Below are 14,596 nucleotides of genomic sequence, written 5' to 3' on the forward strand. Positions count from 1 at the left end.
GTTTATTGTCAATTCTTTGCAATTAATGTGAATATTTTAGTTGCATAGATTTCAGAGGGCAGAGAAGTCCAGTTGAGTATTCACAAGTCAAGAGTCTCATTAGAAGATACTTGGCTGATAATAAAGCTAGGGAATTTTATATCTTGGTCTAAGTATCATGGAGGCGTCAATATCTTAGATTACCATGTTTATTCAATTGTAAGTATACAAGTAACATTTTCCCCCATCTTCCACTACAATTCCTTCCTTTACGGCTTCACAATGCATGTTAAGTGAGCAAAGCACTGCAGTCAATGCATTAAGAAAGCCACTTCCTTTGAAAGACTTTCATGGCTGTCTCAATGGTTTGCCTGCATAGGCAACACTTCCATTGGAATCACTAGCAAAATGGTTATGCATGCACAAGTGCAGCTGGAATAATCTTCAAAACTACCATTCAAGTCTTCCAAAAAAATTCAGCACCTCAGTCTTTCCTGAAGTATCAGTGTGCCGAAACTCTTTCATTAACTGATATAGCCCAAAGTTTATTTAAATTACTATACTGTCAAAAAAAAACTTGCCAAGATAAAAAGTATTTAATCCAAGAAACTCTTCATGCCAGCAACATATCTGTCCAATGCATTGCATCTCATTGGCCCACTTTTATAGCTTACCTGCCATGATACTAGAAAGGTAAAGGGTCCCTGTACGATTTTATTCTGCTAGTCGTTGCTGACTTTAGGGGGCCATTTCAAGGCCACTGAGCCAGCGCTCAAGTGGTACCTACTTTTTACCCAGTCTCATTTGGATGCTTTCCAATTGCTAGGTTGACAGGAGCTGTAGCTAGGATGGGAGCTCATCCCATCGCCTGGCACTCTTGTGTCAAACTTGAGCTGCTGACTTTGATAGAATGTGAGACTCCAGCCCACATTCCATCAATGCCCTTTCTGTAACAATTTGCATCTGATCATGTAAGAAAAGTATAAGAAATATTTCTTAAACATGCCAAATGCATTATAAATGACTGCTACATAATGCATTTATAAATTACAAATGTGACAGGTACTTCTATATGGGGCTGGATTCCTGGCAACTGCATGGCTGTTTTAGCATATCTACCTTGTAGTTCTTTCAGGAATATTCCTCTAAACTCTTTGAGCGTGTTGGTCCATCTTTTCCATTGTCTTCTCTTGTCTACTTGACAAATACAGTTATTTCTAGATCATCATCCACTCCTATCACATGCAAATGATGATCTGAACATCACCTCAAGGGAACAATCAGTCTTGATTAGATCCAGGATGGACTGAAACTCTCCCTTTCTATCTCCAGATCCACTGTCCAAAAGCATCTGTTTTGTGTAACCCGATTTCAAAACTATGCAAGGCTGCTGGAAGTATAATTGATTTAATTATTCTGCTCTTATAATATATTCTGATCACATAAATGTACTTAGCTTTCATGAACCTGTCTAAATGTATTCTTTCCTTCAACTAAACTCTTTAATTCCTTAGCACACTGCCCATCTTTACTTTTAATAAACACATTTCCAGGCATAATCTACATAAGGCCTTGCTAGAGTCAATAAATCAAAAGTAAGACTTCCTCTTGTTCAATCCATTATCCATCTTATATTAAGATCTCTTATCTTTCTGCCTTGCCTGAAACTGCCTATCCATTTCACATTTGTTCTCCATGTTTGATTCTGTTTATAAGAACATAAGAAGATATTGCTTACACAATGAATTAGTGCATTAAGTAATTGACACTTAATTGACAATTGCATCATTCTTCTTTCAAATCAGCATATACACAGATCTAAGCCTCATAGGCTTATTGTATATTTGTTGATGTAGCACTGATAGCATTTGTCTCTTCATCTTTTGTAACTTACTTTCCAGCAGAGTCAGTTTCGGTATATATTCTCTCCTCAAATTTTATTTCCTATAATGCCTTTTTAGAAAATATTTCAATGTGCATCTTTCAATCTTCCTTTAACCTTATTTGCCTTCATTCATTCCAGGATTAATCTTGAGTAGTCCTACCTAAAATGTACATTTTCATATGATTTTATGGCCTTCTTAAACTCCTAATTATCATTATCTTACTATGTCCTTTCTATGTTGACATTTTTGATTCCCTGTCATTTTTTATTTGACTCTGTATTTGGTTGTTGCACATCCTTCATGTTTACAAACATTATTCTTTATGCTTTGTATCCTTTGTTTTACTTTCAAAGTTTTTGTTGCTGTTATTTGCTTTAATAATCACTTGTATAGAAAGTTGATTGACCCTTTTGACTTTTTTTTCCTACATGGGGTCCTTGGTGCTCTCTGAGCTTGGTTATTTTCTTGCAGACATTTCATTATCCAAAATAATGTTTTCCCCATTTAATATCCATGTGTCTCTTATGTCTTTCCATACATTCTCTCATGTTAAGTTAAGTTACTCATGTTAAATCTGTCTTCACGTTGGTCTTACATTTTGACCAATCTTACTGGTACACCTAGGGGTTTGATTCTCCAACTTTTGCCTCATCAATTAATAATACTGAGTCATCTTTTGATGTTGGTTTTAGTGCTGCTTACAATTTGTTACAGAATTTGTTTCACCATTGCATGTGTAGCAGCTGCATACATTTGTATAACATTGATGTTCACTGCATATCCACTAGTTCTATCCTGTCACAAAGTGTAGCAAACTCATATATTGTCACATCCATTTTTGCTGCTCATTGTTAGTATAGTATCATGCTATGAATAGAAATAATCATTTAATTTGATTCACCAAAATTCAACTGTATCAAAAATACAGCATCCTGTTTAGTACACTTTATTTTCACTTCAATAATTTCACTTTTGTTGTGTGCAAACATCTCACATTCCAGGTTTTAATGATGAGTCCTTCTAAACAAGAAATCCATCTTCAATAAGTATAACCAAATTTTCTTTTGGATCTGATCTGTCCATGTTCATCATACACAGTGAAGTTTGACATTCTTCCCCAGTAACTGGAAGATGTCTTCTGATATGCGAGTATGTTTATCTGTCACTCGACCCTATCGAAATATTTTAGCTATATCGTTATAGTTTTCTTGGCAACAATATAGCTTTACTATTACCTTCTTCCAGTTTCATTTTGGACAACCTTCTTCTAGATGGATGAGACTCCCTCACATCTGTAAAGCCTACAAACAAAATAATTCATTCCCTGCAGCACCTTGTTTTCAATCACTTTTCTATAGGCATTGTCAAACAACAAGTGGGATAATGTAATGGCACATAGGATAGTGATCAAGGATATACTTAGCTGGTGTTCATCCATGTAACCCTTTTTGAAATAACTCATCTTATGTCATTACAATGGGATTTGTTAAGTAATTTATGTCCAAGCAGTGAGCATTTCAATTTTTTAATTTGCTGAAACATGAGCATCTTTCAGGCTTAATTGATAAATTTCCTTTTTAAAACAAGAAACAAAAAAAAACCCACCTCTTTATTTATTTAACATTTTTCATGCTTGGTCCAGTAATATATTTTCAATCAGTCAATATTTGTAGCTGCATTGCTGGTTTGTGAGAAGGACTCAGTGGTTATATTTCACAAAATATTTGTAATGATGGTAAATGTGAATCTGTGTAAGAATTATAAAAAAAAATCACTCTGAATTTTAGACCACAATTTACCAGTGTTAGCAAACTATACAACTCCCTTTCCTGTCTTGTAATATACTTGTGTTAATAATTCAAGGAGAAAACCAAAGCAAAATTTTTATCTTGATTTTAAGAACATATTTAGAAACAAGTGACAACATTTCTAACTATGTTTTGCTTCAGAAACTCACTTCTTAATATTAGTTACTCACAGGTGGTACACAGATCTTGATTTCCAAAATGCTCAATTTATTCACATACATTTAAACTTAAGTTGAGGAGAAAATAAATTAGTTTAATTCTATTAACTTTTCATCTGAAACAAGATAGAGAGGTAAAACAGCTTGATCACAGAAGAAACTATGAATTTTGTTTTGCAGAAATTAGGTTTTTAATATATTTTAACACATTTAAGTATCCTGTAGTCTAGGCAATCTATAGTTTTCAAATATATTTGATCTCACTGAAGTAATCTTTTATTCTTCTTGGTATTATTCTAATTTTGATATTTCATATTAGAAAACTTTTTAAATAATGTATTTAGACTTCATACTGGAGGTATATAAAATGGCTAATTGTCTTCACAAGATCTATTAATATATAATGGAGGCTTATAGATTTGAGCTTGATATTTTCTTTTATACTATATTAGGGTGTTCTTTTTATCCTGGTATTCAATAGACAAGAGGTTCATATCTTACAAAGTAACAGTGCAACCCTCAGCATTCCAAATATCATGTAGAATTAAATCAGAGTCCAATTTAATAAGACAGACATGTTGGCACAAACTGTGGAACTTTAAGGATAGCTCTGCCTTGGACTCTGATTTAATTCTGCATGATATTTGGAATGCTGACAGCAACCTCAATCAAGTGATCTACCATTTGTAATTGGAGATGGCTGTTAATAACAATCTTATAGCTTTTTTGTTGTATCTAAAACAATGGAACAATTAAGCATGTTTTCATGTGAAGTTCAGTTAGGCATATGATAGTTTACTAAATGAGTTAGAGGTGTCATTCATACAAAGTTTGTGTTTGTATAATATGTACAGATATTGTGGCTGGTAGTTGTGTTGTGTTTTGATGTGATGTGATGCTGGCTTTCTTTTCTTTTTTAAATGTGTAGATGATTAGTGATGGCTGTGTTTGGTAAAGACTTCCATATTATGCATCCTTGGACACAATCCAGCACATTAAGAAGCATGCATAAATCATGTTGATCTTGAAGGCATTTCAAGATATGACTAGGCACTGGATTGTGTCCATACTGCTCTAAACAATACTAGTTCAGCAGAGAGCCTCCATGGAAATACTGTGGCTTTAGTGCTGTGAAGATTGCCATCATTATATCCTGGTGACAGATTACATCATGATAGTGGATTACCATTTTGGAAATCTACTTCAGTCATACCTTCCATTAATTCCAAATAAACTGTCGTCTGAAGGAGTCCTAATATTTGGCACTGCCATTAATTTTGTTACAGATCCTGTCCAAAGCCATCAGCTCTCCATATCACTTTTTACCACTGTTTACACCAGCAAAATATTCTGCACAAATACAGGAAAGCAGAACTTTATTGAAGGATCTCTCAAATTAGGTCATAATAATAGAGATAAAATAATAACCAAGAAAGAGCCAATACCAAAATAGGTTCAAAGGTTCCTAAGAGACTGCCATTAAGTGAAAAAAGTACTAGTAAGCTGGGCAAAATGAAAAACAAAAGAGAAGGTAACCCAATAAAATGAAAAGGGGAGGGGAATCCCTTTATCCTTTCTTCAAGGGATGATACTTAAAGAAGATGGAGAGATGGTGTTGGGGAATTATTTGTTGTAGAAAGCAAATTAAAACCCAGCAATTTGAGTGAGAGATGTGAAAACAAGGAATATTATAATATCGTAATGTACAATTTTGTTTAAAAAGAAAATGAAAACAGAAGTTGAATAATAACAAGGAATAGAATGGTTTCTTCTTTTCAGTAAGTTGGAAATAAATACCATAATTTGTGTTAGTAAGTAGCACTAACTAGTGCTAGTAAATTGGAATTAAGCTCAAGAGTTAAAAAGTAAGTGAAAAATAATAAAGAAAAGCCATTCAGCTGCATGATTTTCATATGAATTGCATGATTACTACTGTTGAAGGCTTCACCAAAGCCATAAACTGCCTGTTGATGGAAATAAACACTGCTTCCCAAGACAAGGCAGTCCTTTTCTCAATGATCCCCAGACTACCTTCTAGGAATTCTCAGAGATTTCTCAGTCTCTTAATGTAGACTCAGTTATACTGAATTTAAATTCGATATTATGGAGCCACTCCTGGTGAGATTGAGAGGCTTTCGATTTTCCTTCCACAGAAGATGAAATGGAGAATTCTTCAGATGACATGGGCCATCGTAGAAAAGTGTATTTTATTTTTGTTTATCCTCATCTCACCCTAAAAATCTTTCATGATGTGTAAAATTGAGCTAAGGCTCTGTAAAGTATGTCAAGTATGACTTCCTTCCTTGTCTTCAATCTCTTTTCTAAAGCGATGTGACGGTTAAGAGTGTTATTTGACAGCTTCTTTCCTGAAATCCACCCACCCCTTACTATAGATCCAGCTGGCTGAAATGGAGGCCTTATCGCTCAATTCTGATAAGTCTTCTATCCTGCTAGGAGATGATGGAGATAGTTCCAACATTGACCAGCCAAGTCCCAAGGAAAAGGTAAATTATTTATATATAGGAACTATCTTCCTTTGAAAGAATTCATTTTTCCAGGGTCAAGGAGTGATGGGTGGTAGGTGGATGGATGACAAAATTCTATAGGACTTTTTCTTAAATGTTCTGAATTAATTTACTATACCGTATATCAAGTGTATGAAACCTTTGATCACTGGAGCCACACTTTTTGTTTATCTTGTTTTATTGGAGTAACATTGATGGCTGCATAAAATTGTCCATTTCACACAAGTGTGCAAAAATTGGAATCTTAAAACAATAAAGCTTTTGAGTTTTCAAGAGAGTATTAAAACTCAATATTAAAGGCCATACTAGTGAAGGAAACTGCATTGCCTAAGCTCACATAGGGCGATAACAAGGGCTGCATGTTTCATCCTACTTGTTTCATCATATTATTTCTGATGTAGATTCCTTCATGAAACATGAAGTCCATATGTGCATATGGATGGAACATTTTCATTTTCCACCAGAACTTTTTCAATAAGGGAAGTCAATTACTGAAATGTATAAAGCAAATTACCTCAATCAAGAGCTCCAATAAAACTTTGATACATATCTAGCGTCTTTCCCCGCAGCTCAGTTAAAGTGTTATCAATCCTCCGTGAGCTAGTTGAAAACTAAACCTGCATAACACAAACGTTTATGTTCTGACTGCTGATCCCTCTCCTCTTCTATAGATTCTGTTTTGGCATTTAAAAAAAATGATTGATTACATTCTCTGTTGGCATTTCTGTTTTACAATTCTGTTGGGAATCCATCAGCCAAGCACAGTACTGGTAGTTCCTGAAGCACATCGGATAACTGATTTGTAGAGTGACATGGAAACTCAGTAAAATGGGGCAATCTTTCTGGCTCTATTAGGCTGTTCTTAGAGCCAGACAATCAATTGTTTAGCAGGCCATAAGAAGCTACCTATGGGGTTGCCTCCTCTGCCTGCTTCTTCCTAAAAGTGGGGGAGAGGGAATGACAGAGTACCAAAAGCCCCAGTAACATACTTGTGCAAGATTGAAGTGTTCAAGAGGTTCTGGATAGTCATCTGATTGTACTGCTAGAGAATGGCTAAAATGAAAACAATACCATGGAGAGGAAACAGAATAAAGAATTTAACAGGGCACATTCATATCGTGGTTAAATGCCCATGGGAATTTAATGCCCGCTGACAATGTATCAGATACATACTTGAGCACATTTTTTCAACCTTGAAAAGTTTCCTCTTGTTTAAATAATTTTGTTTCCTTTTTACGAAGCTTCATGAGACAAATATCTTTATTCTGACTAGGATGGTGAAGACAGCCCTAATTCTACAAGGAATACAGGCTTGGAAGAATGTCTCTTCCCTTTAACAAATACAGGACCTTCTCTGCCTCCAGAAAACTACCAGTACGAAATGGAAAAAATCCCTTTCAGTCAAGCTCAGTCTTGGCTAAATAATGAGACCAATGAAGGTAGGCAATGCCACATAGTTAATCTGAACTAATATGGTACCCAACAGAGATAGTTACTTTTTTTTAAAGCTCTTTCGTGTTAATGGAATGTATTGCAAATGCGTGCATGCATCCAAATCCCCAAAATGCAATGCATGTGCAACCCCGCACATTCACCCCGCCCCGCGTATGCACAACAAAGACCGAAAGACAAGCTGGCTGGCGGGAGGCGCACACGCATGCACAGCAGAACTAAACTGGTGCAATGTATCGCATGCCATCAGAAAGGGCACTGCGTGCCACCTCTGGCACGTGTGCCATAGGTTCACTATCACAGAGCTATAGGCATGAAAAATGCATCAGTTATAAACAATATAATTATGAAGAAATTGATGTTTTCCAAAGATTTCTTTTTACTCACTGATCTAGGAATAGAAAATGGTACTGTATACAGATATGCATCATTTACTGTATATACTCAAGTATAAGCCTAGTTTTTCAGCCCACTTTTTGAGCTGAAAAAAGCCGCCTCGGCTTATACTCGAGTCAGTGAAAAATTTGCCCGAAATGGAGGAGAAAAAGGGGCAGGGTCATGCCGCTGGGTGACGCTCGTGAATGGCCCAGCGCCCCTGAGTTTCCCCTCCCTCTGTGTCAGTTTGCCGCGCAGCGTGCACCGCACCATCCCCCCTCCTCACGTTCTAATGTAATGCACGGCTATCTTACGATTCCCCTTCTTCCCCCTCCTGCCGCTCTGCAACGATGTCCCACCTCCTCCTTGTTATGGCAAGCAGCCACATAGCGATGTCCCACCTCCTCTGGTACAGTGATCCAATGATAGGAATCACTGTGCCGTGTGTCATAGGAGGCGGGACATCATCATCACAGCGGGACATCAGCATCATGAGGTGAGTGAAGTATTTCATTGAATACACCGGTATTGTGTGATAATAATTTGTTATGCAGAGCAAATTTTTATAATGGCTACTGTATATTTAATGGGCACAGGCAGGCTGTATATGTTATTCAATGGGCAATGGCATTATTGGTATCTATTTTTATTTTTGAAATTTATCGGTAGCTGCTGCATTTCCCACCCTAGGCTTATACTCGAGTCAATAACTTTTCCAGTTTTTTGTGGTAAAATTAGGTGCCTCGGCTTATATTCGGGTCGGCTTATACTCGAGTATATACGGTAACACAATACCGCAGCCTTTTTCAATTGGGTATATTCCAAATGTGTCTAATATTTTCATCAGGGACAGTAGCTAGGAGACATATCTGAAAGACACTGAGTTGGAAACTGCAATATGTTTCATACGTTATCTGTAGTCAAGGAAACTGTATTGTAAAAGGCAAGTATTAACTTTGTAATTGTGTAAGTTTGAAGCGTCATAATGTTTTCTTTCCCACATGTTCATCTGTGTTTTAAAGGTCCTCTTAACTCAGTGTCTAAACTTACCCTTCTGATCATTCTAGGGCTAATGTGTTTATTTTCGCATTGTTTTTCAAAAATCATGAGGGCAATATAGATAGTCCTGTCTCTTATCTTATAACAGTCCTATAAATTAAGTTATTGTGAGACATAATGACTAGAACAACTTTTAAGCCTCATGAAAAGGTAACTAGAATTACTTTTTAAAACCAAAGTGATTTCAATGTGCAACCCTGATGTATGTGAAGAAAATCCTGAAACATTGCCAAAATCACTCATGCTGCTCGGCTGGCAAGTGCTAATTTGTCTAATACTAAAAGCCATGCTCAAATTATTGACTGTGTTCTCTTGGGGGAAATATCCAGGGAACATGTTGGCTAATAGAGCTGGATGATGGTAGTTGTTCCTTGCTAGATGGACCAAACAAGAGCAAAATGAATTAGTGCTTCCTAAACAGCTACCAAAGAAAGAGGCTGGATTTGTGAAAAGAACAAGATGCATGATTGCAAGTAGTTTGATTTTCTCAGTTTCCCCATTAAACATAATTTAAATTGACTTTTTAGATTTCTGCCCAATAAGGAAATTTGAAATTGGAAACTTAATTTCTTCTTTTTTATGTCTTTCTCCTGATTTTACCAAATCCCCTTATTTTCTGGACCCCATTCTCTGTTGCCAGTTGAAACAGAGTTTTTTCTCCCTGCTGTTTCTGCTAAACTGTCAAGTCAAGAGAAAGCATCTTGTCCAGAGAACCTTCCTAAAATCTCTCTGCAAGCTTCCTGGGCCTCACTGCAATCTCCAAATGTAAACTCCTCACTTATTCACCAGGTAAGTGCTCCCATAATGACTTTGCCTCCCATATGTCCACCAAGGTTGAACCATACACAGAAATGAGGAAATTGCTTCAGGAGTAAAAATAGTATTCTCCATTTAAAACAAATTTCAGATGCATACCAAATTATGCAATCCAGATTTTAAAAAATGGATGTGTCCTATATAACATTGGGAGCCTTCTAATGAAACCTATGTGATTCTAATAACCAAGAGGCCTGGCTATTAAATAAACCTACAATCAGCGTGAGTGGACCTTATATCTGAAAGTGTCTGAAAATTTTAAGACAGATTGATGGAAGATCAGTCTATTTATGGCTAATATTAGGTGTGAGAAGAGACACCAAACAAATGTTTTAGTCAACCAGGTTCCTTGCAATGATGTTAACACACTATTGTTCTCAGCTGATATTGCTGTAAGATTCAAAACTGTGTCCTCATACTAACTGTTAGTGCTGCCAGATGAGAGTGGAGGTAAGGAACAACCATCTGCTTTTGTTAGTTGATGTATAATGTTGCAACTGATGCCATGTTCCTTGTCTGAATAAGAAGACTAATTTTGTTTGCTTGTTATTTCTTGGCCTTGCAGACCACAGAGAGTGACACTTCCCTTGATGATGGCAGGAGCAATAGCTCAGAAGGCAGCTTGCAGACCACACTGGAAGACAGTTTAAACCTTAGTGACTCACCCCAGTGCGCCCTAGACCTCCCGGTAGTATTATGCCCAGTGCCAGCAGCCACCCAAAAAGCTTTGGTGGTCCCACTTTCCCCTGCCTCCCGAAGGCAAAGCATAAGGGGCCGTGGCATCTTTACTCTCCAGAACATCAGGAGGCACCAGCGGAGCCACAGCAGTGGAGGAAGCACTAGTCCGGGTTGTACTTATCATGATTCCATGGACCCTTCTGATGAAGAAGGGATTGGGAGCAGCCTAAGGGGAGGAGGCAACAGCAGTGAGCAGTCAGAGACCCTCAGCAGTTTCTCTCTGACTTCTCTCTTTTCACCACCTCCTCCATCTCAAGCTCTGGCACTTGTGAAGAAGTGCAACAGCACCAGCAGTCTCCATGCCAACTCTTCTTCACGGAGTTCTGCAGCAAACGAAGCCAAGCAGTTCTACTCAGTTGACCCAAGGGGTTTTTTATCCATGCCATCTTGGGTGACAGACTTCTGCAAGAACAGCCCTTCTCCAAGAGAGGGTGGTGTACCAGAGGGCTTGGACAAAATTGGGACTCCAGACCACAGCCCCCCGGTTCCTTCTGAGTTGCAACTGGGGACCAGAGTCAGCAAGAGACATAGATGAGTCTCCCTGCGGCAGGGAGGAAGAATGAAATGTGAAAAAGGCTTGTTCTGGCTGCCACTTCCCAACAGCAGTTCCCAATGAGAGGACTGTGGAAAGGGGGAAAAAGCAGCCACACAAAATATAAATATGTATGTCTGTATGTGTGCACGTGTGTATGTGTGTCCGCTTGTGTGTATGTGTGGAAAACAAGACTTTTGTACCATACCTCAGAGACTTGAGAGAGTGATAGCAATATGAGAACATCCCACATTTGCAGGCTGCCGCTACCTCTGCAAAAATGACAGTGGGATGAAGTTAAGAGGGTGAAGAAGACACTCCAACCAAATAACTAGCTGGCTGGATGCAGCTATTTAGCCCTCTGCATATACAAATATATATGTACAGATATATAGAACGATTTATTTATTTTTTTTATAGAGAGCTTAGGACTTCCAGAAAGTGCTAAGTATGAAAAGGGCAGGGTCTTGGGGGAAAAAATAACTTTAAAATGAAATGGGGAATCCAGCCAGATTTTTAGGGCTTGGAGATCTCTTTCAAGCAAAATTGCATAATTCATGTTGTGTTTTGTGGGGTGGTGATGGTGGTGGTAGTAAAAACTATGATCCACATCTTGGCGGGAGGGTGGGGGAGCTATTTATATGAAGATACTCTTTGGAGATACTTCGAGGGGGTGCCACAGCATCTGAAGCTCAGCTTTGTTAAACTCCTCAGGTAGCATCAGTGAAATTCTCAGACTCCTTAAATGTGAACACAACCAGTAGAAAAGATGATGTGGGCTGTGTAAAATTGAAAGCTCTAGGTCAGGGGTGTCCAGACTTGGAAACTTTAAGACTTGTGGACGTGGCCAGCTGGGGAATTCTGGGAGTTGAAGTCCATAAGTCTTAAAGTTCCCAAATTTGGACACCCCTGCTCTAGGTGGCCTTCCCCAGTAGGACACCCTCAGGAAGTTTTAGTTTCCAGAGGGTAACAGGAAGAACCAGGAGGCAAAAGCAGAAGCCACATGGTAAATTACTCGGTGCTCTGATTTTCATTGATTGTGCTTTGTTTGTTTGTTTGTTTGTTTGGGGGAGGATTTAGAAAGAAGGTTACGTGGGGAAAACCACTTTGTACTGCTTAGGGATCGGGATTTGTAGTTTATTTTGTTTACTATTCAATATTTGTGAAAAAAAAATCTATTTTAGAAGCCCAGAGATGCAAAAACCATCTCTAAAGAAAAGTATGCTATTTTTTACAAATATATTGAAAGAAAAAAAAAAGCTAGAGAATGAGGAAGAAGTGTAACAAGCTCTTTGTATCCAACATAGGCCTGTTATTTCTGTTATTTTGATCCTCCCAGAACCATTTCTATGTTTCCATAAGAAAAGAACACAATTATGCCTTTCATGGCTTTGTTAGCTAAGTTAAATAGTCTCAGATGAGATGCCTCCAGCCATTCTAAGAATGCAAAGTAATTGATTAGCATTTTTTTTTTTACTGATAATCAGGCCAAGCTGCATGTCATGATTTGACACTGCATGTAACTTTTTGAAATTATAGATAATTGCTAGGATGGGAGAAGCAAGACTGGAACTATAACATAAAAGGAGGAAAAAAAACCCATCCAGAAATCTCTGTCAAATCCATTACTAGATTGGGGGGCGGTGACTTTTGCACTACATTCCTGACAAAAATTCCATTTCACACTTGTGGGAGCTGTTATTTGAAATGAAAAGGAAATTAGCATCAGTGAGAGCTTCTCTTTTAAGCCAAGCAATAGTTTCATTAATAGGGTGGCACTGGAGAAAATACTGTTCTCCCAGTTATGATCCAGCTGCTATTTTCTCTTTTAGAATAACAGCAAACAGCAAACTATCTATTTAATGTCATGTGTTATTTGGCCTTAAGTGAGCATGTGTATGCATGGCTGTATATGGAGGATGGAGTGTTAGAGGAAGAAGACTGGATAGCTGGAACTTGCTCAGTTATATGGCATCTGGGATCATTCCCACAATAAACTTCTTTCCCTGTTATAAACCACATTTTCAGCAGCTCAGTCACTTTCAAGATACATTTTTATCATAATGTTTTCATTATTAGCCAAGCCATCAGGCAGAAAGCCTGGTTTCTGAAAATATTATCGTTTTCTATTTCAAGGCAAGAACGCAACAATCATAGGTACAATTCCCCAATTATTTTGTTATGACACCCCCCCCCAAAAAAATCTGGCAACTTAAATGACTTGGGCTGAGCTATGATATACAGAAATGGGCAGTTGAAGGTTTAACTTTACATGAAAATATTCTATTTCAGTAGTTTATTGATATAGATTGAACTAATCAAGGAGAGAAGCAACTTAGAACTGAGGAGAAATTTCCTGACAGTTAGAACAATTAATCAGTGGAACAGCTTGCCTCCAGAAGTTGTGAATGCCCTTAAGAAGATGTTGGATAGCCATTTGTCTGAAACGGTAAAGGGTTTCCTGCCTAGGCAGGGGGTTGGACTAGAAGACCTCCAAGGTCCCCTCCAACTCTGCTATTGTATTGTATTGTATTCTTAAAGACAGATCCAGGCAAGGACTGACTGAAAGTTGGCAACTGATTTCAAGTGCTCTGGGGGGGAAATGTTAACAGGAAATCTCCTTTCCTTGAAACTTGCTCATCTTCCAAGAGAGGCTCAGTCCATATCCCAAGATTGGAAAGGTAGAGGGGAGTAGGAGAGTGGGAGACTTCTCCCTGGAGCTGAAGTATATCTTTTCCCTGAAAAATTGAGTCAGTCACAGTTGATTTAATAACCCACCTTTACACATTTGGGCTCAGCAGCCTTTCAACATTAAGGGCTTTCGCAGAGAATTTTAGAAGAGATGGCAATGCTGATTTGTACATCAGATGGCTGCTTTGCTTTTAGTGTAATGAGTCAATGAATACCAAATAGGTTACAATGGGCAGGAGATGAAATCCTGATGAATGCATCTCTTGAAAAGTAACGTGTGTTTTTAGAGAGTACAAAAGTGAAATGAAGAGTGACTAATGCAGAAAAGAAGGAAGGAGTTCCTGATTGCTTCAGAGAAGGGTCAAGGTCTTCAATAATAAAGCAATAATAGTCCTAATTTTAAATGTTTTGTGTGTGCGTCTGTGTGTGCGTGCACACATGCACATTAGCTTGTAGCATGCTTTCTGCTTGTTCTCTGAGGAGCAGAAATGATAGGTAGAAAAGCAGACCTCTTTAATGTTCTTTGAAAGGACAAGGAAGCCATCCATATCAACGCATAGTAAAAAATGAAATGAAC

General features: G+C 37.8%; 1 protein-coding gene across 1 annotated transcript in view; it reads left to right on the forward strand.

Annotated features, from left to right (window-relative positions):
• CACNA1I (calcium voltage-gated channel subunit alpha1 I) overlaps window positions 1-13,688 on the forward strand; it is a 176,897-nt gene extending 163,209 nt beyond the window's left edge. Inside the window, exons 32-35 of the mRNA XM_032221147.1 lie at window positions 6,225-6,335; window positions 7,630-7,795; window positions 9,883-10,031; window positions 10,624-13,688. Of these exons, the coding sequence (XP_032077038.1) occupies window positions 6,225-6,335; window positions 7,630-7,795; window positions 9,883-10,031; window positions 10,624-11,331 (1,134 nt within the window). The 3' untranslated portion in view covers window positions 11,332-13,688. The remainder of the gene's footprint in view (window positions 1-6,224; window positions 6,336-7,629; window positions 7,796-9,882; window positions 10,032-10,623) is intronic.
• The last annotated feature ends 908 nt before the right edge of the window (window positions 13,689-14,596 follow it).

Source organism: Thamnophis elegans, chromosome 7 (genome assembly GCF_009769535.1).
Source record: "Thamnophis elegans isolate rThaEle1 chromosome 7, rThaEle1.pri, whole genome shotgun sequence".
In the NCBI taxonomy this organism is placed as follows: domain Eukaryota; kingdom Metazoa; phylum Chordata; class Lepidosauria; order Squamata; family Colubridae; genus Thamnophis; species Thamnophis elegans.